General features: G+C 41.2%; 5 protein-coding genes across 6 annotated transcripts; 3 read left to right on the top strand and 2 right to left on the bottom strand.

The window, feature by feature from the left end:
• Window positions 1-638: 638 nt before the first annotated feature.
• On the top strand, window positions 639-3,248 carry LOC108561758 (cationic amino acid transporter 2-like; the record flags this gene model as incomplete). The annotated part of the gene is given in 10 exon segments (XM_017919810.1): window positions 639-908; window positions 970-1,098; window positions 1,153-1,413; window positions 1,477-1,644; window positions 1,709-1,833; window positions 1,968-2,065; window positions 2,125-2,367; window positions 2,427-2,572; window positions 2,631-2,906; window positions 2,961-3,248. Coding segments are annotated over 10 exon segments (1,829 nt in total), but the record flags the coding sequence as incomplete, so codon positions are not given.
• Window positions 3,249-5,622: 2,374 nt separating this feature from the next.
• Window positions 5,623-12,109, top strand: LOC108561757. Its single transcript, XM_017919809.1, has 24 exons — window positions 5,623-5,653; window positions 5,712-5,931; window positions 5,990-6,158; window positions 6,217-6,774; window positions 6,830-7,018; window positions 7,075-7,316; window positions 7,367-7,670; window positions 7,729-7,989; window positions 8,041-8,233; window positions 8,289-8,439; window positions 8,497-8,705; window positions 8,758-8,959; window positions 9,028-9,218; window positions 9,284-9,472; window positions 9,528-9,727; window positions 9,782-9,968; window positions 10,013-10,200; window positions 10,256-10,498; window positions 10,556-10,691; window positions 10,745-11,226; window positions 11,286-11,495; window positions 11,601-11,782; window positions 11,841-12,043; window positions 12,105-12,109. The coding sequence occupies exons 1-24, from the start codon at window positions 5,623-5,625 to the stop codon at window positions 12,107-12,109; spliced, it is 5,145 nt and encodes a 1,714-aa protein (XP_017775298.1).
• A 1,331-nt stretch (window positions 12,110-13,440) lies between these two features.
• Window positions 13,441-14,226, bottom strand: LOC108561759 (translocator protein). Its single transcript, XM_017919811.1, has 3 exons — window positions 13,907-14,226; window positions 13,749-13,843; window positions 13,441-13,677 (listed from the first exon to the last, which is right to left on the bottom strand). The coding sequence occupies exons 1-3, from the start codon at window positions 14,184-14,186 to the stop codon at window positions 13,501-13,503; spliced, it is 552 nt and encodes a 183-aa protein (XP_017775300.1). The 5' UTR covers window positions 14,187-14,226; the 3' UTR covers window positions 13,441-13,500.
• Window positions 14,227-14,797: 571 nt separating this feature from the next.
• On the top strand, window positions 14,798-17,677 carry LOC108561761 (glucocorticoid-induced transcript 1 protein-like). 2 transcript variants are annotated; one of them, XM_017919814.1, is made up of 6 exons: window positions 14,798-15,663; window positions 15,720-15,868; window positions 15,951-16,131; window positions 16,198-16,482; window positions 16,584-16,649; window positions 17,009-17,677. In XM_017919814.1, exons 1-6 carry the CDS (start codon window positions 15,420-15,422, stop codon window positions 17,281-17,283), a joined length of 1,200 nt encoding a protein of 399 aa, XP_017775303.1. In that variant the 5' UTR covers window positions 14,798-15,419; the 3' UTR covers window positions 17,284-17,677. The 2 variants fall into 2 exon arrangements, with proteins under 2 accessions (XP_017775303.1, XP_017775304.1); XM_017919815.1 differs by lacking the exon at window positions 16,584-16,649 and having other exon boundaries at window positions 14,800-15,663.
• A 2,666-nt stretch (window positions 17,678-20,343) lies between these two features.
• On the bottom strand, window positions 20,344-22,099 carry LOC108561760 (tripartite motif-containing protein 3-like). The gene is made up of 2 exons (XM_017919813.1): window positions 21,076-22,099; window positions 20,344-21,002 (listed from the first exon to the last, which is right to left on the bottom strand). Exons 1-2 carry the CDS (start codon window positions 22,067-22,069, stop codon window positions 20,389-20,391), a joined length of 1,608 nt encoding a protein of 535 aa, XP_017775302.1. The 5' UTR covers window positions 22,070-22,099; the 3' UTR covers window positions 20,344-20,388.
• Window positions 22,100-22,546: the final 447 nt, after the last annotated feature.

Here is a 22,546-nt window from a genome sequence, read left to right as displayed (position 1 = left end):
GTGTTTTTACATTTCATTGAATGTTTAGGAAATCCAGCAAGTTTTATGAAAGGGGAGGCGCCAAATGATTACATACTTTTTAGGGAGGCGTAGTAACTTCAAGTTTGGAAACCACTGGTCTAATTGAAATTCAAGTAGTCAGCGAATCGTCATTAGCTAATGTAATAACCGAGATATTCTTTCTAACGATTAGAAAAATTCTATTATCTTTTTATCAATGAATGGGATGAGTATATAATCTGATCATCGTTGAAACAAAAGCATTTTAAATCCTTTTGTTGTTTTATTTTTTGACGATATTTTGTTTTATTGTCCTCGCATTCAATTACTTCCGTTATCGGAAAGCATATTCCATTGATTTACGATTTATGGGCAGGCAATATTCGATGGTTGACGTCAATGTGTTAAAATAATATTCGTTTTGATGCCAATAGTGAATAATTGGAAAACTGCATTTTTTTTTTTGCATATTTTATGTTTACATTAAAATATGCGTCGCCTATTGCTCATATTTCCATATAATTTCTGTAATGTGTTAATTAATGACCAAGATAATATAACTTTCAATTACTCGATAACTGCACGCATTAAAACCTACTAAATATAGTTAGTAACATGCGGATATGTGTTTTCATCAGTACTTGACGAGCAGTTGGGCAACAAGATGTACTTCAGGCCGATCACGTTTTCACAATTGCTGTTCTCGCTAAAGAGAAAGAAGATCACAATTTCCAATGAGGAATCAAAGTTGGCTAGGGTGCTGAGCACCTTTGATCTGACTGCCCTCGGCATCGGCAGCACCCTAGGTGTGGGTGTCTACGTCCTCGCGGGAGAGGTGTCCCGAAATTACGCCGGACCGGCTGTTGTCTTTTCCTTCCTCATTGCCGCCATAGCTTCAGCATTCGCAGGTATAAATATAAAAAGAAAAACTTGCATTTTTCATTCATTAATTTGATATCCCATTTAAAGGTCTCTGTTACGCCGAGTTTGGAGCAAGAGTTCCGAAAGCCGGATCAGCCTACATCTACAGTTACGTCAGTGTCGGAGAGTTCATAGCCTTCATCATCGGTTGGAATCTGATCCTGGAGTACGTCATAGGTATGTTGTTTTCTTGAATTCTTGTATGCAATTTATATATTGTTTATGCAACAGGTTCTGCGAGTGTCGTGAAAGGGCTGTTCGTCTACATAGATCGATTAGCAGACAACGTTATGTCCAAATGGTTTGAAGAGACGATGCCCATCGATGTAGATAATCTGGCCACCTATCCGGACTTCTTCTCGCTGGCCATGATCCTCATTTTCTCTGTGGCGTTGGCGTTCGGTGCCAAAGAATCCTCTTTCATCAACACCATATGCACATCTATCAATCTTATAATCGTACTCTTCGTCGTTATCAGCGGCATCTGGAAAGGTAATCTTAACGTGCATCTTAATTTTGCTATTCCCCCGCTAACATGAATCATCTGTATTGCAGTGAATACGGACAACTGGTTCTTGAGCAAGGACGAGGCTATAGATCAATGCAAAGACAACCCCAACGTGGGCGAGGGTGGTTTCGCTCCTTTCGGTATAAACGGCATCATCAAAGGGGCAGCCAAGTGTTTCTATGGTTTCATCGGATTCGATTGCATCGCCACCGCAGGTTTGTCTCTCACTCTGGGAAATAAGCAATGTTCTAGATGTAACTGAAGGATTTTAACTTTCAGGCGAAGAAGCCAAAACTCCGCAAAAATCCATTCCATTGGCTATCGTCATCTCGCTCTTCATCATCTTCTTGTCCTACTTCGGCATCTCCACCGTTCTAACCATGATGATACCTTATTGCGATCAAGTAAGCTAATTTCATAAATTAAAGTAAAAACTACCGAATTGATTTGAAACAACAATTTTGGATTGTTAAATTGACGTGAGAATTACAGCGACTTTATTTTCGAATACAATTAATTCTGTTTTAATTGTTTCAAGGACGAGAGCGCTCCATTTCCACACGTCTACGAGTTCGTGGGTTGGGAATGGGCCAAGTACGTGGTGTCGTGCGGTGCCCTCGCCGGTCTCTTCGCCAGGTATTAAAACTTAGGATAGGATGAAAACAAAAACTCACAGTTGTTCCGTTGTCTTGCAGCTTGTTGGGAGCCATGTTCCCGTTGCCTAGAATCATCTACGCCATGTCCACCGACGGTCTCCTCTTCAACTTCCTGGGAAAGGTCCACCCCAAGTACCAGACTCCCTTCATGGGCACCCTAGCAGCAGGAGTTCTGACCGGAGTACTCGCTTGCATCCTGGATATGCACCAACTGTTCGGAATGATGTCCATTGGAACGTTGTTCGCCTACTCCATGGTCGCTGGCTGCATCCTCATCCTCAGGTATCGCATAAGAAAAAAATGTTTCTTCCAAATCCGCTAATTCGTGAACGTTTTTGCAGATTCGATATCGGACCCACCGATAAGAAGGACGACGACTTTCAGGTCATCACCTTTGGAAGCGTCGTCAAGCAGCTGTACAACCGCAAGCTCAAGTATCCAACCAGATTATCTTCCAGCATAGTCACCTACGAAGTCGCCATGTACCGTAAGCACAACCATCATCAATTTTAAAATAAACAATTAACAATTACAATTCGTTTCAGTGGCCGTGTGCTTCCTGCTGGCACCACTCTTAAGCCAGTGCGAGGATCTTTTATCCGAAGCTGATCCACTCGTCATCTCCGGCGTGGTAATATTGGCGATCATCGCCATAGCTCTTGTCTCCTCCATCGCTTGCCAGCCCAGATCCTCGGCGAAGCTCACCTTCTCCGTACCTCTGGTGCCATGGTTACCTGCCATCAGCATGTTCATCAACATCTACCTGATGACGACGCTTGCACAGAACACCTGGATCCAGTTCGCCATCTGGATAGCAATTGGTAAATTCAATTCAATTCAAATCAAACAACAAAACAACTTACTCGTTGTTGCAGGTCTCGCCATCTACTTCCTGTACGGCATCTGGAACAGCACGGAGACGGGCAAGGAGACGCAGGTGCACGACAAGAACGACAACATCGAGGCCACCGAGAACGGCCACAAGTGATAGCCAACTCAAATCCTTACCATCATTAAGTTATTTCCTCCCATCCCTGCTTCGTTTTCTCTTTCATCTTCAAGTTTTCCACACACTGAAAAAAAAAGAAACAGAAAGAACAACGTTGTATTTTTTTTTAAATATATATGTGTTAATAGATATATTCTTGCGCAAACAATTTTCTAACTACTAATTATAAAAATTTACCATAAAATGTTGCAATTCACTAAGCGTTATGAATTCACGACACGTAATGATTTCATTGTTTTTTTTTACCGACTTGTTTATAATTAAACAAAAGAGAATCGATTTTGTTTAAACGCGAAGGCCTTGCTGGCATTGGCACCAACTTAAGTATTTAAAAAATCCTATAATTAGTAACCAATTAAGTTACCAACAAAAAAAATTGTAGAATTATTTTACAATTATTTACCTGTTCCTTGATGGGCGAACGAACTGAGTCCTGAAAAGTGCTGAAGTTCGATGAGATCATCTCTAAATCATCTGTATAAAAAACTTGCCATAAACTGTTGCAATTCACTAAGCGTTATTAATTCACGACACGTAACGATTTCATTGTTTTTTTTTACCGACTTGTTTATAATTAAACAAAAGAGAATCGATTTTTTTTAAACGCGAAGTCTTTGCTGGCAATGGCACCAACTTAAGTATTTAAAAAAATCCTATAATTAGTAACCAATTAAGTTACCGACAAAAAAAAATGTAGAACAATTGTACAATTATTTACCTATTCCTTGATGAAAAGTGCTGAAGTTTGATGAGATCATCTCTAAATCATCTGTTAGAAGGTAAAAACTTGCCATAAACTGTTGCAATTCACTAAGCGTTATGAATTCACGACACGACACGTAATGATTTCATTGTTTTTTTTTACCGACTTGTTTATAATTAAACAAAAGAGAATCGATTTTTTTTAAAACGCGAAGGCCTTGCTGGCAATGGCACCAACTTAAGTATTTAAAAAATTCTATAATTAGTAACCAATTAAGTTACCAACAAAAAAAATTGTAGAACAATTTTACAATTATTTACCTATTCCTTGATGGGCGAACGAAGTGAGTCCTGAAAAGTGCTGAAGTTTGATGAGATCATCTCTAAATCATCTGTATAAAATCTTGCCATAAACTGTTGCAATTCACTAAGCGTTATGAATTCACGACACGACACGTAATGATTTCATTATTTTTTTTTACCAACTTGTTTATAATTAAACAAAAGAGAATCAATTTTTTTTAAATGCGAAGGCTTTGCTGGCAATGGCACCAACTTAAGTATTTAAAAAATCCTATAATTAGTAACCAATTAAGTTACCAACAAAAAAAATTGTAGAACAATTTTACAATTATTTACCTATTCCTTGATGGGCGAACGAAGTGAGTCCTGAAAAGTGCTGAAGTTTGATGATATCATCTCTAAATCATCTGTTAAAAGGTATCTTGCTAATTATAAAAACTTGCCATAAACTGTTGCAAACCGTTATGAATTCACGACACGTAACGATTTCATTGTTTTTTTTTACCGACTTGTTTATAATTAAACAAAAGAGAATGGCACCAACTTAAGTATTTAAAAAAATTCTATAATTAGTAACCAATTAAGTTACCAACAAAAAAAAATGTAGAATTATTTTACAATTATTAACCTGTTTCCTTGATGGGCGAACGAAGTGAGTCCTGAAAAGTGCTGAAGTTTGATGAGATCATCTCTAAATCATCTGTATAAAATCTTGCCATAGACTGTTGCAATTCACTAAGCGTTATGAATTCACGACACGACACGTAATGATTTCATTGTTTTTTTTTACCGACTTGTTTATAATTAAACAAAAGAGAATCAATTTTATTTAAATGCGAAGGCTTTGCTGGCAATGGCACCAACTTAAGTATTTAAAAAATCCAATTAAGTTACCAACAAAAAAAAATTGTAGAAAAATTGTACAATTATTTACCTATTCCTTGATGGGCGAACGAAGTGAGTCATGAAAACTGCTGAAGTTTGATGAGATCATCTGTTATACGACGTAGTAAGTGCACGAAGGTATCCTGCGAAGCACCTCATCGTAATAATCGTAGCAGGGCCCTCTGCCGTGAGATTTTCGTTTCTTCCTGTTAACGAACTTCAACTTTTTCGGTGGTAAATCGACGACTTCGTTGTTTACTTCGATCGTGAACCTGGTGCAGACCATCTCCGGCGGACAAGCGCACTCCTGAGGAACCTGCACAGGTTCCTCGTAACACGCGCAATCGTTACCACCGCTGTAACTCATCTTCAAATGAAAATTTAACACTGAGAATTTTGACACTTTCCAAAAACGTCGAACAAAAATATAATCAAAGTTGTTATCGCAACGAAAACATTTAAAAGTTTTAAATTTAATTAGTTGACTGAACGCGTATAGATGTCGCGCTTATCAAAATTATTATGCAACCAATCGTGCTCGAGTATTTTGTTGAATTTGTTTTGCATCTAAGATCCAGGTGGGTGCGTATCATTTGTTTAACAAATGTCAATAAACAAACAAACAAACAAACAAAAAGATGAACGAGAAGCTCGAGGGTCACGAAGAAGGTGCGTATACAAATTGAAATAACTTTATTTGATGTAGTTTTTTTTCATTAATTATTAGAGAAGAAAAAGTTCAAGAATACGATCCTTCTGCAGCTGCTCTTCCTGCCTTTCAATCCGATATGGGAGGTGATGTTGCAGTTCACGTTGGTCTGGTTGATCATGCAGTGCGTCTACAAGTACCATTACAATCCATCTTACAGCATCTACATGGACAACTTAGTGTACTACACTCTGGAGCTGATGTACCTGGTTGATTCGCTTCTGGCCTTATTGCACAGGTATTTGGGTAAAAAAAAAAATCAATTGTTTTTTGGGTTTCATTTGTTATTATTGCAGGTATTCGAAGGATATCAACAAGTTTGGGTTGCACCAGTCCAGGAATGTGTTTCTGCTTCTCCTCGACTTCATCAGTCTTCTACCCATCTACGAGTTGGTGTACCTGGTGTTTCCTGAATACGCAGAGTCCATCAGGCATGCAGTCCGTTTGAAATGCGTGGCGCGAATTGTAAGTTATTTAGATTTTTGTTTGTGATGAGCAAGTTTCGATGTGGTTTCGTTCGCAGATACATTTCTTCTTTTTCATCCACTCGAAGCGCAACATCACCTCGACGAATCCGCTCTTTCTGGTGTTCATGGTGCATTTGATTCTGGTGCAGATGTTCGCGCTCCTTGCGAGCGTGCTGTGGTCCAGTCTGGGTTGCGTGGACGACTGCAAGACGCCCAGTTGGGCGGAGAAGGTCTACAGGTACGGTATACGACCGCATCTGAAGACGGAATGGTTCGCACTCTGCTATTCGACGATGAGCAACGTGGTGATGCACAATTGGTCCGGTTTTCTGGTGCATCGCAACGTCTACGAGTCGTTGATCCTGATGATCTTCATGATGATCGGATACTCGATGCACGCTATAGTCATCATCGGTCACATGACCAAGGTGCTGCTGCAGAAGATCTCGCGGCAGTACGATTACAAGAGACTCCTCAATCAGTTCAACACGATCCTCTCCGATCAGCCGCACTTGAGGAATCGCATCCAGAGCTTCTGCAAGGTGCTGTGGACGCAGCACGGCGGCATCATTTATAGACCTTCATCCGTCCATCTCTTACCGATGTCTTTGAAGGTTTTGCTTTTTTAGTGTAGAGTCTAATGATAATAATTGGTTTTGGTATTTGCAGAAGGAGATTTATTTGGATATATTCTGGGACGCGTTCAATCATTCCCATCTGCTGAAGCATCTGGACATCTGCGTGAAGAAGGAGATTAGTCTGGTGATGAGCAACGAGTTCTACTTATCCGGCGATTACATCATGAAGGTCAACACGCAGAAAAGGAAGTTGATCTACATCGTCTCCGGCATTGTCCAAGTAATTAATTTGTAATCATCAATAGAATTGATTAAAAAACTAATTTTTTTTTGCAGGTGCTATCCATGGAGGATGATGAATCTCCAATACTCTCATTCTCAAGTGGAACTGTTCTCTCCGAAATAACAACCGTCCTTTTGCTGCCCAGCAACGCGAATCTTCGCTGCGCCACCAATTGCGTGATCCAGACTCTCAAATTGACGGACATGTTCAAGGTCTTCAGGAACTACACGAGCGCCACTCCCAAGATCCGCGAAGAGGTCATGCAACGCATCGCCAAAGCCAGACGCAGCATCAGGTACAATTATTGAAATTCACAACATCCATCATTTGTTGTTGGTGTCCCAGTTTGAGGCAGTTGGTGCCGAATGAGAGTTGGGACCGTCCCATCTTCCGATTGAAGAAGCAGTGGCGGGTGGTGGCCGAGCTGGATGAGATGAAAAAAAAGAAGCTCCATCTGAATCCCCTCAGCATCAAGTGCAGAGTACCTAATTTCAACTCGGAGTACCTGGATTTGCTCACGCTCACCGATAAGCTCGAGCTGCAGACTACGCCGATCTGCCTGAACTCCAAATGTCCTTACGTCATGGACCAGAACTCCAGCTTCCGCATGTTCCTATTCTACATCCATTTCGCAACTGTTGTCTTGCAGGTATGGAAATACTATTGAAATACCTTAATTATGGCTGCTTATACTCCAGTTTGATTAGAGTATATTGATTCCGTACATGATTTCGTTCGGGACGAGCAACGACACGTTCTTCGCCGGATCCCTGGTGCTGGACAACATCTACATGTTCGATCTATACGTCCAAGCTAGTACAGCAGTAGAGACTCCCTCTACTAAGATCACTAAATTCTCCGAGATCATTCTCTACAGATTCAAATCCATCATGTTCCTCATCGACGTCCTCGCCACTGTACCGTACGATTACGTGGCCGCATTGTTCGGGGTTCCAAGAGAATCACAGGTAAGGCAATGATTTAAAAATAAAATACACCAACTAACGTTTGAATTGTAGTTGCTGTATAAACTTCCGCGAATCCTGAAGTCGTACAAGATTGTCGAGTTCATCATATACAAGCAGAGAACGCTCAGATACAACCGTATAGCGATAATTGTAGTAAAATACTTTACCATATACTTATTGATCGGATACTTCGTGATGTGCACCATGATCGGATTCTTCTGCTTCGGCGATTGCAAGTATAGATGTAATTATTAAACCCTTCATTCCTTGCCGTTGCTTAAAAGTAGTAATTTTCTTAGCGTTGAAAACGAGCTCGGACAAGAGTAACGCAGACACCTACTACTTTGCCAGCGCCTACACCATAAGCGCCCTGATGAACATCAGCTTATCAAGAAGAACGGCCACCTCGGTGTTCGAGATGTGCTTCTATAGTTTAACCACTCTCGTTGGGTAATTACAAAATTGTTATAATATTGCAAATATTATCGTTCTCCTCTTTTTTTACAGCATGTATTTGTACAGTTTATTCCTGAGCGAATTGAACTGCAACATCATCAAGATGAACGAGGAGAATTTCATGTTTCGCGATAAGCTTCGCATGATCTACAACTTCATGGTGAACAACGTCATGCCCACGAGTTTTAGACAAAACGCTTTGGATTACCTCTACTTCAATTGGTTCAACGAAAAGCACATCGACATCAATGATTATCACGGTGAGGCCTGAAACTTCTGTAGTTTTGTTGCTGTAATATCGAAGTATTTCAGAAAGCATTCCATTGGAGTTGAAATGGGAACTGGTAACGAAAAAGCTGATCAACGGATTAAAGTTCGTGCCGATATTCTCCAAATACTCGGATGAAGTACTCACCATGTTAGCTACCTGCGCCGTCTTGAGAACTCTACCAGCTGATACCATCATCTGCAGTGCGAACGTTCGCCCTCTGTACATCCACATAATAATGCGAGGGTCTGTAGATATTCTTTATTGCTAGGAATATTAATATATTTGCTTCACTTCTTTTTCAGCTATTGCAGGATGTCCTGCGAGATGCCTGGAGATCTGGATAGGAAAGTGAAACGAATCCTGCAGTTCGGTGATTCTTTCCCTGTCATCGAAACGTTTCATAACGTGAACAGTCTGAACACTGTTGTCGCCATCAGCGCCGTGGAGGAGATTTGCTTGGATTTCAACGCGGCGATGTGTGTGTTGAAATCTTGTCGCTTAGGTAAGTTACTTTTCTTGTTTGTTAAGTAATTTATAAAAAAAATGTGTTTGTTTTCTCTCTTGAAGAATACAGTAATCTGGAGATAACTCTGAAGTGGCACATGAATAAATATCAATCTCTATTGAATAGGCAATATGGACATTTGATTGGGGATGATGGGAAGAAGCGGAAACCGAAGGAAATCGGCGATCTCTTCGAGTTCGAAATCTTCGACGAGGAGGTCGTTGGAACAAACGACCAAAGATCTAGATTGGGTAAGTAAATTTCAAGAAATATAAATTGATATTATTTGAAATGAAACATTTCTAGGTATATTGCGATTTGTGATCATGAAGAATTCGATCAATCCGCACGGCAATTTTTTCATCACCTGGGAGTGTTTTAGGTCATTATTGGCTGTAGTCTATTTCGTCGTGTATTCGCTCGTGGATACCATGATGAAGGAATACTGGCAGTACACGATCTACGCCTTTACAGGTATTAAAATCGTCTTCGCCATTGATATCTACGTAAGTGTATATACTATAACAACAACTAATGTTATATAATTTGGTAATTCAAAGATCCGGTGCCACGTGCAGTATTACAACAGGAACAACATCGTGGTCACCGACCTCATGAGCACCGTGATGCACTACCTGAAAACCTCGTTCTTAGCCGACGTGGTCACACTTTTCCCATTCTACGAATGGGGTCTCTACAGGATCTACATAGGCGGTGTCTACAATCTTCTACGTATTACAACTGCAAGTACAAACTAAGTTATGTAATAACTAATCGTTGTGAGTTTACAGTGAATCTGCTGTTCAACAGTATCTACTTCGCAATGATCCTCTACAGGCCCTTCATGGGTTTGACTTACATGGATTGGAACATCAAGGGCTACAGACACTACGTCGGACACGCGTTCAAACTGATGCTGTTCTTCGTGGCCATAGCTATAATCTTCTCCAACAACATACTGCTAACAATCTGCGTGAAAGTAACGGAAATATTTCTTTTTCTGTTATTGGTGATTTATTTTGTTTATTCCGCAGTACGGTTTCAATTACATGTGCACCGGAGATTCGAACATCATTGCGAATTCCATCCTTCCCGATTCGCAACTAAATAAGAATCTTCTGCTGCTCTGCCTGCACGCCGTCTCGGCAAGGTTCGGATCAACGTACGTGGCTTACGGACGCGACGAAATGACCGGAGGTGCCTTGGAAACCTTCTTCATCGCCATATTCTTCTGGATCTGCAGGCTCTTCGTTATTGCCAGCATCACCGGAGCGGCGGTAATATTAACATATAAAACGCATAAGTTTTGCTTTTAAGAAGCGTATACTTTTTAGATGGGAAGTAACATGCAGATCATCAAGTACAGAAACAGCATGACTAACTTTATCTCGTTCATAAACAAGGAGATGGTGGATGAGAGTACCATAAAAGTATTCATAGATCATTTTGAATATGTGTGGAAGAAGTGCGGTAAGTGAACGTTAATGAATATAAGTTATTATTAATGAGTACACTAATTTCAGAGGGCGTGGTGATGTCTAAACTGTTGGACACGTTTGACGAGAAGCTTCATTTGGATATGCGAGAATATCTGTTCCTGGCAACTATCCAGAAGTCGAAACTCTTCACTAATGTTGATCGCACCTCGCTGCGCGTCTTCATCAAATACTTTGAGATACAGTACTTCATGCTCGATGCGGACATCATCAGGTGCAACGACATCCAAGCAAACCTATACTTCGTGTCGAAGGGTGAGGTGGACGTCTACATCGCCGGCTGCAAGATGGTCACGTTGAAACGAGGAGGTTGCTTCGGTAGCCTCACCAAGATGGATGCCACCAGGCAGACAATCCGTGTTGTGGCCAAGTACCACGTGGAACTCCTTACCATCCCCAGCCACCAATTCTACGTCCTCGCCAAGGACTTTCCGCTCATCCTGTTGCGTCTCAATAACGCCATCAGCTGCGGCGACGAGTACATAGACTGCATGGAAATCAACACGCACGTAAAGCTTACTCTATACTATTTCCTAATGTTCCAATTTAATTCACATCTTCCTTGTAGCTCTACCAGATGAACATTGTCGGCAAAGATGATATGGCACTGATCGACAAGAAGTTATACACCATTTACATGAAGATCAACGACTTTGTGAAACCCGAGAGCAAGTACTACAAGCTGTACGAGTACGCTGTGCACGTGCACGTTGCTCCAATCAGTTGTATTGTGCTCTTACTCTTGCAGTTCTTGGACCTCCACTACATCTATTTGCAGGTGAACTTTTTAATAGATTATCTAGTTTATATATATATTATATGTCTTGTCTAGGTGTATACTTCGGTGTGCGATCTCTTCTTTTTCTTGTTCGTTTTCATCCAGTTCCATCTGCATTACACGGACGTGGAGTCTGGAGTGCGAGTGACGGAGCCTTCGAAGATTCGAAAACGCTACACGAACACCCTCATCTTTTGGGTGGATCTGCTCGGACTCGTCCCTCTAGAACTGCTGATGTACGCCATCAATGGACCGATGATTATATGCATGAACAGTCGTCTTATTAGGTTTGGTATATTCAAAAAGTTAAATAATACAATCAAAGTTTTTTTTTAATGATTGCAGATTCTTGCATCTGGTGCTGTACTACCACGGCTCCAAGAGAACGCTAGGTTTGAACATAGTGCTCCAATGCTCGTACATCTGCTACATGGTAATGTTCGAGTTGACCGTGATGTCTTTGATTTGGTACCGCATTTCTTGCACCGAGAAAGAGTGCTCTTTCGTGACGGTGCACGGATACAAGAAGCACACGGCTTCACCCAGCGGCAAAGATCATGCTATTGTAATGGCATTTCTCTACACCATCAACATGTTCACCGCCACCAGCTTGAGAACGAGCATTCCGAAGAGCTACACGGAGATCATCGTCTCGATCTCCATCCTGGTGGCATCCGTCTTCATCATTGCCATCATCTCGGGCGCCTTCACAAGCCTCTTGGTAATCAACATGGTCACCGAGAACAAGTACAGATGCGATATGAGCCTGCTGAACTCGTATCTTTGCGTAAGCACAACAATACAAACTATGATTGAGGATTTCGTTAACCTATGCAACGTTTATAGAATCGAAGGTTATCGTCGATACTGATCAAGAAGGTGAACGTATACATGCTGGGACTCTGGACCAAAAGACGTGGAGAGTTGCTACCATCTCTGATTCTGGATGCTCCTCTCTACCTGCGGCAGACCGTCATGCAGGCCATGTACGGCCATCACATCACCGGTCACCACATCTTCAAGATGACGCACGTGGACTTTATACGGCAGTTGTGCGTGCATCTGCAGGTCAGGCTGTACCTACCGGAGCAGATCATCGTGGAAACCGGAGACGTGGATCTATGTATACGCCTTGAATTCCATTAATATTCTCATCCATTCTCAATACGAACAAATACACACACAGGTATGTACTTCTTGCATCGAGGCGAAATCATGATCGTCGACGAGTCGAACTTCAATACCGTTATTGGGCCTGGTAATTCATTTGGGGAGCGTCAGGGGTTGTACCGGGTGGCGCACGATCGCACCTACATCGCGCTCACCGCCGTCGACGTTCTCATCCTCAACAAGTCTCACTGGAAGCATCTTCTACGTTGGTTCCCCGCCTCTAAAGAGATCATTTTTGCCGGTCTGGAGGCGTTGCAAACGGCTTCCCGTGTTTTTCAAGTTCCATCCGTGCCCTTCTCTCACTTTGAATACAAAATGTCCACTTACAGCGGAAGAAGTTCTCTCTCTTTACACCAAATCCGATTTTAATATTCAATATTTTTAATCATTTTCAAATCGCTATAGTTTGATTTTTGTATTCACTCTTATTTTTGTTTTGTAACAACATTGATTGCTACTTTTTATTTGACATTCTTGCAGTTAATTTTAAAGGTGATTCAATTATATAAACAGTTTTAAATCAATACATAAAAGATGACCGATTTCGACTAGCACTGTGAATTCCGTCACCATCTGCGAATATAAATATTACGTCAAGCCAGAATGTGAGAAATAACATGTTTTTTTTATCAACAGTTTAACACAACAAACAAAACTTCGTTGCTGCGCGTAAATAATTAAGAAGAAGTTGAATGCATCATTCTTTGATAAGCGAAAAATATAAACAAATGCGAGGATAGAGGTTCATCAAAATGTAAATAAGAAAAAAACAACGTACAATTAACAATATATTTTTTAGTTATTAAAGATTATAAAAGATTGAAAATAATAACATTTATTCTGCAATTCTAGGTGCATTCCGCTTGAAGAGGATGTAGTTGAGAGCGGTGAGATAACCGAGCCAAAGGGCCGAGGGAACTGCGAAGAGGATAGCAGCTTTCCGGTCGATTTGGTAGAAAAAGTGCGCTGTCAGGAGGATGCTGGCATCTGCGGCCAGAATCTCGTAGAAGGCCTGAAGAAGAAAATTTAATAAGAGTTGTTGTTGTCGAGACAACAGGGAGGGAGGGAGGTATGTAAACAAACCAATTTTATGTTGCGCGATCCCCAGAAGAGGTGCGTCCAGGTCCAGCGGAGCGCCAGGTGACCTCCGTAAACGATCATCGCATTTTTGGCACGACCTACCGTGTCAAAATTATTAATAATTCCAATATGGCAAAATGCAGATAAACACAATTAATTACCTGAGCATCCTTCGCCATGTTTGTACACCAGATAAGATGCGTAGCCAACTGCGGAGTTTGCGAGAAATGCTAGGGGAGCGTATTGCTTGCGGTTCTGCAAGCACCAAGAGGGTTTATCCAGACCTGTGTACCAGGCGTTGGTGAGGTCCTTGCTGTTGCAGCTGCACGAGGCTAAGATACATCCACCGGCGCTGGGCAGGAGGACGGAAGCGGTTGCAAGTCCACAACCGTGCAACATCTTCGTTCGAATGCCGCCGCCGCGATCAGTCGCGACATTCATTTATAGACGCAGATTGCATCGACGCCTTTGTCTGCTTTTTTAGCGTATTCCATTTGTCAAGGACGCGAGAGACCGAACATAACACAAGTAGTATTTGTAAATATTTACACAAATCGCAATTCCCTCCCACGACGTATACAACTTTGCAAGCAGTAGAACGGGAAATACTGGAAGTACGCGCTTTTATTAGAGAGATTATAGTTTTTTATGTTTAATATGCATATTTGTTAGGAAACACAATTTTCCAATTATTTAAAAAGAAAATCTCTTAAATGCTAAATTTTTAATTAAATAATTCTAAAACTATTTAACCATAATATGCAAAAAACATAGTCGCCTATTCTACGTCTCTTACTATAATTTATGTTATATAATTTTAAATAATGACCGGAATATAGCACATAAATAATTTGAATTTGAAACCTGAGCAGTTCTGAAAGTGAACGTCAGATGGAGTAAAAGTCAATAGACTGAGGTATCTCGATTTTAATGAAAATATGTATAGTAATTGTTTGTGTTTGATTGCAAGATTCTCAAAACTGAATTTTATTAGATTTCATGTTGAATTTAATGCATTTTGTATATTTGCAGATTCATCAGATGGATGGAGTGGAGGTCGGTTGGCAACGCTGAAATATGCAAAATTTAAGTTTTTTTTTTCTTTGCGTGTTTGTTTGTCGCTGTTGCAAAACGTAGCCCGATTTGGATGCAGATCACCGATTCATTCCAATTGGAAAACCCGGAAACGTTCACCGCTGCGATTCATATTGGAATTCGTTTCTTGAAGGTGGTGGTCTCTCGGTGGTGTTCGCAGTTTTTTTCACCGGAAAAGTAAAGTTGTCGCCAATGAAATGGCAACACTGAGGAAACGATGATCTCAACAATGAAGAGCTGCAGAAAGAGCGAAAAGTTGGCGGCGGTGGCGGCAGCGGTGACGGCGGTGGAAGTGTTGTGAGTGAGACCGGTTTTTTTTCCTCTTTCGTTAGTGTTTCGGAGTTCACCTGGAGGATCGTCTTCTTCTGGTGATTCAGCGCTGTCGACGTTCCTTCGACTGTTCAGTAGTTGTCGTTTCCTCATTTTCGACTTCCTTTCTTTTCTGTCTCCTTGTTTTCATTCCGTTCCGTTTGCGCGTTCTCTCTTTCTGTATTTCTGTCTCCCCCCGAATTTGCGTGGGTCCGTTTCGGTGTGGAGGAGGGCCCCTGCAGGTCCTTGGCGACACCCCGATCCTGCAGGATGTCGGGTCCTCCAGGTGCGAACCCCTGCACCACCAGGGTGCTCAAATCTTCACCAAGTGGACTCTCCAAGCAGGGCCCCATCAAGGCCACCATACCAATGTCCTCGCTGGTCAAACAGAGTAGCTCTCTGCAGAAGAGTCCAACCATTATGTCTTCGTACTGCACCACCAACACCACCTGGAAAAATACCATCTCTTCAAACCACTCTGGACAAAGGAGCCCTGGCTCTTCGATAAACAAAGGTGTAAAATTGATATACATATGTTGTCCAAATACTAAATAGGCTTTTCATTTCCAGGGAATGTCAGATGTTTGAGCAATGCTGCCAATGGAGGAAGTGCTATTCGGAGGACAGCCTCCTTGGATACAATCTATGTCTCAGGGCAGTGGCCACGGGAATCCAACTACTGTGTCCAGCCAGCACTGCAAATAAACAAAGCAACACAGGTAAATATACTAACAAGATTTCAACTAGCTTATAAGATAAATCCAATTGGATCCAATATTACAGATGTTAATGTTTTTACAGACTGATGAGTGTGATTGGGTGGAGTCTAGGAAGATCCATCTGAGGCAAGACAGTGATGAGAGGATGATGGACAAGTTCAGACATAGGCTGCAGAGGAGCAATAATCAACAGACATCCAGCAGCAGGATTTCACCCATCACTGGTGACCACACACTCACCACCAGCTCCCAAACAAACACATGTAACTATCATCTTTTTTTTACAGTCGGCTCTTTTAAATTAATATCTTTTTTTTTTGGTGTGACAGCGTTCATAATACCTAGAGCGACACCAGCTGTAAGCATACCAATAAAGCCGTTGCCCAGACCGACGATGAGGAACTCGGTGGAGGGTCTTAACCAGGAGATCGAGGGTTTCGTGCTGAAGGCGGCCGGAGACGTGGCGAGCGATAGGAGCGAGGATTACGATAAGCTGACGCAGATCACGCCCGAAGGACATCGGGCACCGCTGCCCGATCTCTTCAGGAACACCAGGTCCGTGAACACACAAACTCCGTCCCTGGTTGACGTCACTGGCAGCTGCCAATCTTCGAGTGAGTATTCTTCCTCTTCTGTTCCACTAAAAAAAAAAAAACAAACCTTCGAGCGTGCTCCATTCTTGTCGCTAATCGAATCCGTCGCCTTCTCTTCGAAGGTCCCCCTTCAAGAGACTCAATATCACCCATGTCACATGGGTATTCAGACACGTCACCCTGCTCAGGTTATACGTACTAGCAAACTTATTTCCTTAGCTTACTTAGACCATCGGACGCTTTCCCACCCAATGTAGTAGCAACAATAATAGATTGTAGTAGCACTAATTGTCATGACATAGTGTAACATGAACACGTCTTTATGCCCTCTGTTATTTGTTGGAAGGGTTGGGAAGCTCCTTTGTTGTCACACACACAATCTAGATACTAAAATCCAATTAACAACATTTGCACCCGCATCCCCTATACGAAGATGACTCCCCTGTTGCTTTGTGCATGCTTACATTTACTATTCGACTATATCGAATAGTTAGTTCGTTCGTTGATCCATTGATAATCTGTGTGTGTATGTTTGCGGATGCAAAAGGTGGCAGCAGAGGTTCGAGTCCTGATGCGGATGGCGGCGGCGGCAGTCGGCTCGGTACGTCGCCTCGCATGTTCTTGGCCCGCGGGCCACCGGACGGCTGCGAGCGAGTTCACCTGGTGGCCCTGGACGAGAGGCGGAGCCTGCCGCTGGACAACGCCCCACAGCCCAGCAACTTCCAATTGAAACCTAGTCAAGGCTCCGCCTTCAAGATTCTGCAGCCCGCCTCCAAGGATCACCCACCAATAGTGCCCACAGACGAACAGGACCTGATCTAGCTTATAATGATGATGATGATGATTATGTTACACCATACGTTTAACTCTACAATTACAAACAATAAGCATAATAGTAATAATATACACATACAAGAGGTGGAGAGACTCGTAACGCGAAAAAGAGGGCGTACTAAAAACAGCAGAATGTATATATATATATAATAATAATATTGATGACGTTGAGTGCTTCAGGTCAGGAGTTTACGTTTATCGACTATATATTTTTGTATATAATTTCGATATATAATATATATGTACATACATATATATAAATAAAAAAGCGTCAAAGGGGACGGATTGCGAGAGAAATAAAACGAGAAGTTTTTTTGGAGAAAGACAAAAAGTATATATTTGGAACTGATTAGTCAATTAGGGCATTATTGAGAGGAAAAAATGGAAAAAGATGAATTTATTTTATATTTATAGCTGTTGTGTAATATTGAAATTAAGTTTTGAAGCAAAATTTAAGAAGTTTGGGGAATTTTTGTTTTGTTGGACTGAGAAAATAATAATGGGAATAATATATAAATCTATATATATATATATAATCGTTACCTGAAGCATCGTTGCCCTTAACGCGAAACAAGAAGAAAAAGTTGTTGTCGAACATCCACAGAATTAATGAATATTTATATATATTTTTTTTTTGGTGGGTAATAAGGATGGAGGAAGAAATCGATGCAATCGATTATTTTATTATTTCATTTGATGAGTTTTGAAAGGAGGAGAAAGAAGCCAGAAGCAAGCAAGCATATGAAAGGGAAACAATAATTGGTGATAGACAACGGAGACGCAGATAATTTTTAGTATGTTGTATCGGACTTGAGAATGCTGTGATGATGTGTGCGTGTAATGAAGAGAAGAGAAAAAAAAAACACATTAATTATGATTACATTTAATGAGAAAATGGGAAAAAAAAAGCAAGAAAAGAAAAACATATATATATATTATATACTTATACCGAAATATTTTAAATCTGTGCTTATAAGTTTTATTCATTTATTATTACTACTATACTATGACTTATTACTATGTTCGTATTTACTTTATTTTAATTATTGTTTTTTCTTTCTATCTACGTTTCGTTAGGAGTATTTTTTTTCTTTGTTTTTTTGTTTGTTTGTTGTAGACATATATGAATGATGTGATGAGTGACTGCAAGAGAGAAAGATAGTGACAGAAACGATTTTTGTATCACCTCAGCCTCCCATTACATATTATGATTATTATTGTATCGATTAGTGATGATGATGGAGAAGATGAAGGGCGGATCGGAAACAAATCCTTGTTGTTATATGTGAAATACGTTTATTGTTTTTCATCTTACATGTGTACAAACATATCTGAGAAAGAAGTGAGAAGAAAGAAAAAAGGAATGGATGAAAATATATGTGGGGGAAAACAAGTGAGAGAGAGAGAGAAGAAACAGAGCAGAATAAAAGGACTGACGATTCGATAAATCCTACCGTTTTATTTATGAACTATCCTTTCAATTGTTTCTCCATGAATCCTCTCATTAGTTAATATCAGAAAGTGCACATTCTCTAATTTTAGTTGAGATGCAAACAACATTGGTGGTTTGTAGCTCGGCTAAATCCATTTTAGTACTGCTGCAATTTATGTCTTAATGATGAATCAAAAAACGTTGAGAATACAATTGGATTTCCGTTAATTACATAATTGTTAATAGCTGCGTTAACAAAGAAGATAGCTATGACCGAACAAATGTTGCTGCTGAGCTCCATCTGGCGGACGCGTCTGAAATTTATATACTTACGTTACGAATTGAGCTTTTGTTTCAAATGAAAAGAAAAAGTTAAGGTGTCAATGTTTTTGTTCTATATTTATTGATAATACTAAAAACTATTTACAAACGATATTTCATCATAATTAATTCCATTAGTTAGTCGCTATTATTGACTGAAATTTGTAAACGCTAGCGGCTGTATACTTGTGGATCTGAAACATTGATGATAGTATATCATATAAATCGAGAAAGCTTGTCAAGTATTGCGTACTTGGCAAGTGTTGAGAAGCGCCTCGAGGGACAAAACATTTGGAGTGTAATTGTCGAAGGTTTCGTCACATTAAATTTTATTCGATGGGCGAAGTGAAAATAATGGTACAAAAAAGATACATAAAAAAGTACATAATATTATTTAAAATAAAAAGTAAGGTGGATCTCGTGGGGGTGAAGGGGGGGGGGTATTGGAGGGTTTTTAATATGTACGGAAATTGTATTATTAATAACCGAATATACGATCTAATGACTAGATTAAGTAATTACACTTTGAACAAAAAGAAATTTTGAATTGTAATTGCGAAACGATGAGAGGATGAATGAAATTAAAAAAAAAAAAACACACGTACGGAACGGAAGTTAATCAGTTATTATTATTATCATTATCGTCATCATTGAAATCCTATTTACTTTCTACCTTTTAATCTCTTGATTTAAGTTTTTTTTTCCTTTCGCTCTCTCTTATTTCTTTATACATATACAATACATAGGCAACGATCTCTAAACTTATTTGATTAAGTACTTTTACTGTTTAGTAAGTAGAGTGTGAGGAAACGTGAACGAATTATGTAATAGTAACATATACGTACGTATATCTATAAATATGTAATAGTAGTATATGTAGCAATAGTAGTAGTAGTACTAGAATGTAGTATGTAGCAATAATATTAATGATAATATATGTGTATGTAAATGGTCAGCTTCCTTTTTAAATTCTTCGTTATTTTGTTTTGTTTCGTTTAAATGTACAATCACAGATGAGAAATTATAGTTAAAAAAAAGGCGGCGAACAAGAAAACTCTCTTTTTGTTATTGTTGTTGTTTTGTTTCAACAGTTTCAAGGAGAGAAGAGATTGCCGCCGCCGGTCACGTTTTGTTTGTATATATATAAAACAAAATGTATATTTAAAATATATATGTTGTATCTTGTTATTCGAGGGTTGATGATGATGATGGTGGGAGATGGCAGGATGATTGAGGAAAGGGGAAAGGCTAGTTTTACGTTTAATATGGCCACAAAAATATATATAGAGCTCTTCCTTCCTTTCTTCTTTCTTTCATTCATTGTGTGAAGTTGCTCCAATCTACCAGTAGCGATACTTTTTGATGCAATTGTTTCCCAGATCGACGACGATGACGTGACGATCGTTGGTGACGGCGATGCCGCTCGGCCTCTTCAGTTTGCTGTCGTGCGAATCGATCGTGTTGCTGAGATTGGCGTCGACCAAGGAGAGGATCTGCACGAAGTTGCGTCCCTTCTGCTCGCTCCGGCTCGCCAATATCCTGTTGTCCGAGTCGACGGTGATGCCGCCGTATCTGCCCTTGCCTCTGCCTTCGTCGTGCAGCACCGACACGAAGTCGCCCTTCGCCGAGAACACCTGGATGCGGGAGTCGGCGACGACGATCTCGCCGCCCGGTCCGACCGTCACCGAAGTGATCAGACTGAACGTGCCCTTCTTTCCTCCACCACCACCCACCTGGAAGAGAATCTTTCCGTCACCGTCAAAGACGTAGACGCAGTTCATGCCGTTGTCGGCGATCAGGATGTGCCCGTAACACTTGTCCACGGCCACATTGATCGGCTCCTGGAAAGCGTTGTACGTGAACGTCATCACCGTCTGTCCGCTCGTCGTCATCTCGGTGACCGTCCGAGTCCTCCAGTTGACCACGACCAGACCATTATTCGAAACGGCAATTCCTGCGAGAGGGAAAACAGAAGAAAAAGTATAATGTTATAGTTAGTTACAATTTGTAATGTATCTCCTCCTCACCGGTGCAGCTTCTTCCTGACAATCCCTCGTTGGTGATGTGCTTTATAACCTGCAGGTCGTAATTAAGTACTTTGATGCGCGAGTTGCCAGTGTCGAGGACGTAAATCTCCTCTTTGGATTCGTCGACGGCAACGCCCACCGGTTGCATGAAGTCGTCCTTTCCGCTGCCGCGAGATCCGTACGTGTTCACCGGATTGTTGTGCTCGGATACGTCGAAGAAGAGAGGAACGTCCTTGATCGGTCGATCGAAGACGGAGATGCGAACGCCGTAGCGTCCAGCTCTAGGCGCCCTGAAGCTAATCCTGTACGTGCCGTCCTCGCAATCTGTGACCGTGCTCGGCACCTCCACGGAGACGACGTCAACTGCGGCGGCGGCGGTTACGCTCACCGGTAGCACTTCCGCCTGCACCGGATCGCCGCCGTTCTGCCTCTCCTGGCCGTGGTAATCGACGGTCGTCAGTAGAACGCTGTTCTCGATGCCGGCGATGCTCTCCTCCTCCATTTGGGCTCTGCACAGAGACGGGAACGTTGTGCTGGTACGCACCTTACCCAATTTACCCAGACTCTGTTCGATGCTCTGCAGGCTGTCGCTCTGAGTAAAGTCGCACGTGAGGAAGGCGTTCTCCCTTGGCTCGCCCAGCGTCGACGCAGCGTCCAGCTTCTCCGTGAGGCTCTCGATGCGTTGAGTAATATTGCGTACCTCCACCTGATACTGCAAACCCTCGCATTCCTGCTGCACCTTGTTCTTCTCGCACTGAATGAGCGCGTGCTGTTCCTCAAGCACCTTCCGCTTTTCAATGCAGGCCGTCGTCACTGCGTCGATCATCTCCTGCTTCCTTCTATCCACCAACGCCTGCACCTGTTGGAATACCGAGTTTATCTGTTCGATGCAATCCTCCTTCGCCGTGTCCAACTTTTGCAGCTCCCTGCCCACCCCTTCCTGAGCCTGCGACAACTGTTGAATAATAAAAGAAAACGTAAATACAAATTGCATTACAAATTGATGTAATTATCTTAAGGAGTTGTCGAGTTATTAACGAAAAACTGGAAAAAAACGTCGTTTCTCTGTTACGTAACGAACATTACGTAACTTTTGTTACATAGAAAGTTGCGTAACGCTTGCGTGCATCTGATTATGCAATAAAATCATAAAAAAGTTTAATACTTTTCGAGTTATTAACGAAAAACAGAAAACATGACTTGTCTGTCAATTTCTATTAACTTTTCTTCCAATTTCAACAGCTCATAGCAGGCGACTCGATGACAGTACGAAGATGTCAGTAGACTCGTTGGAAAGGTGAGACATTCAGCTTTCATACGAGTGGTCGATGATGTAATTATCCTAAAAGGTTGTCGAGTTATTAAAGAAAAACTGAAAAAAAAATCGAAAAAAACGTTTCTCTGTTACGTTACGAACATTTTACAACTTCTACAGCTTATAGCAGGCGACTAGATGACAGTACGAAGATGT

The sequence above is a fragment of the Nicrophorus vespilloides genome, unplaced genomic scaffold (genome assembly GCF_001412225.1).
Source record: "Nicrophorus vespilloides isolate i.1.1-1 unplaced genomic scaffold, Nicve_v1.0, whole genome shotgun sequence".
Taxonomy (NCBI): Eukaryota; Metazoa; Arthropoda; class Insecta; order Coleoptera; family Silphidae; genus Nicrophorus; species Nicrophorus vespilloides.
Note: the sequence above shows the minus strand (reverse complement) of the source record. Positions and strands in the feature narration are given on the sequence as shown.

What these genes read in the sequence shown, in the direction of transcription:
- LOC108561757 (XM_017919809.1), top strand. Translation starts at nt 5,623, where the DNA reads ATGAACGAGAAGCTCGAGGGTCACGAAGAAG. An exon ending in CTTCTGGCCTTATTGCACAG is followed by an intron (nt 5,932 to 5,989) that starts GTATTTGGGTAA and finishes TTATTATTGCAG; the next exon opens with GTATTCGAAGGATATCAACA. An exon ending in AGTTTAACCACTCTCGTTGG is followed by an intron (nt 8,440 to 8,496) that starts GTAATTACAAAA and finishes CTTTTTTTACAG; the next exon opens with CATGTATTTGTACAGTTTAT.
- LOC108561761 (XM_017919814.1), top strand. Translation starts at nt 15,420, where the DNA reads ATGTCGGGTCCTCCAGGTGCGAACCCCTGCACCACCAGGGTGCTCAAA. An exon ending in AAATAAACAAAGCAACACAG is followed by an intron (nt 15,869 to 15,950) that starts GTAAATATACTA and finishes ATGTTTTTACAG; the next exon opens with ACTGATGAGTGTGATTGGGT. An exon ending in AGACACGTCACCCTGCTCAG is followed by an intron (nt 16,650 to 17,008) that starts GTTATACGTACT and finishes CGGATGCAAAAG; the next exon opens with GTGGCAGCAGAGGTTCGAGT.
- LOC108561760 (XM_017919813.1), bottom strand. Translation starts at nt 22,069, where the DNA reads ATGCAATTTGTATTTACGTTTTCTTTTATTATTCAACAGTTGTCGCAG. An exon ending in GTCAGGAAGAAGCTGCACCG is followed by an intron (nt 21,003 to 21,075) that starts GTGAGGAGGAGA and finishes TCCCTCTCGCAG; the next exon opens with GAATTGCCGTTTCGAATAAT.
- LOC108561759 (XM_017919811.1), bottom strand. Translation starts at nt 14,186, where the DNA reads ATGAATGTCGCGACTGATCGCGGCGGCGGCATTCGAACGAAGATGTTG. An exon ending in ACATGGCGAAGGATGCTCAG is followed by an intron (nt 13,844 to 13,906) that starts GTAATTAATTGT and finishes TTGACACGGTAG; the next exon opens with GTCGTGCCAAAAATGCGATG. An exon ending in GATCGCGCAACATAAAATTG is followed by an intron (nt 13,678 to 13,748) that starts GTTTGTTTACAT and finishes TTTCTTCTTCAG; the next exon opens with GCCTTCTACGAGATTCTGGC.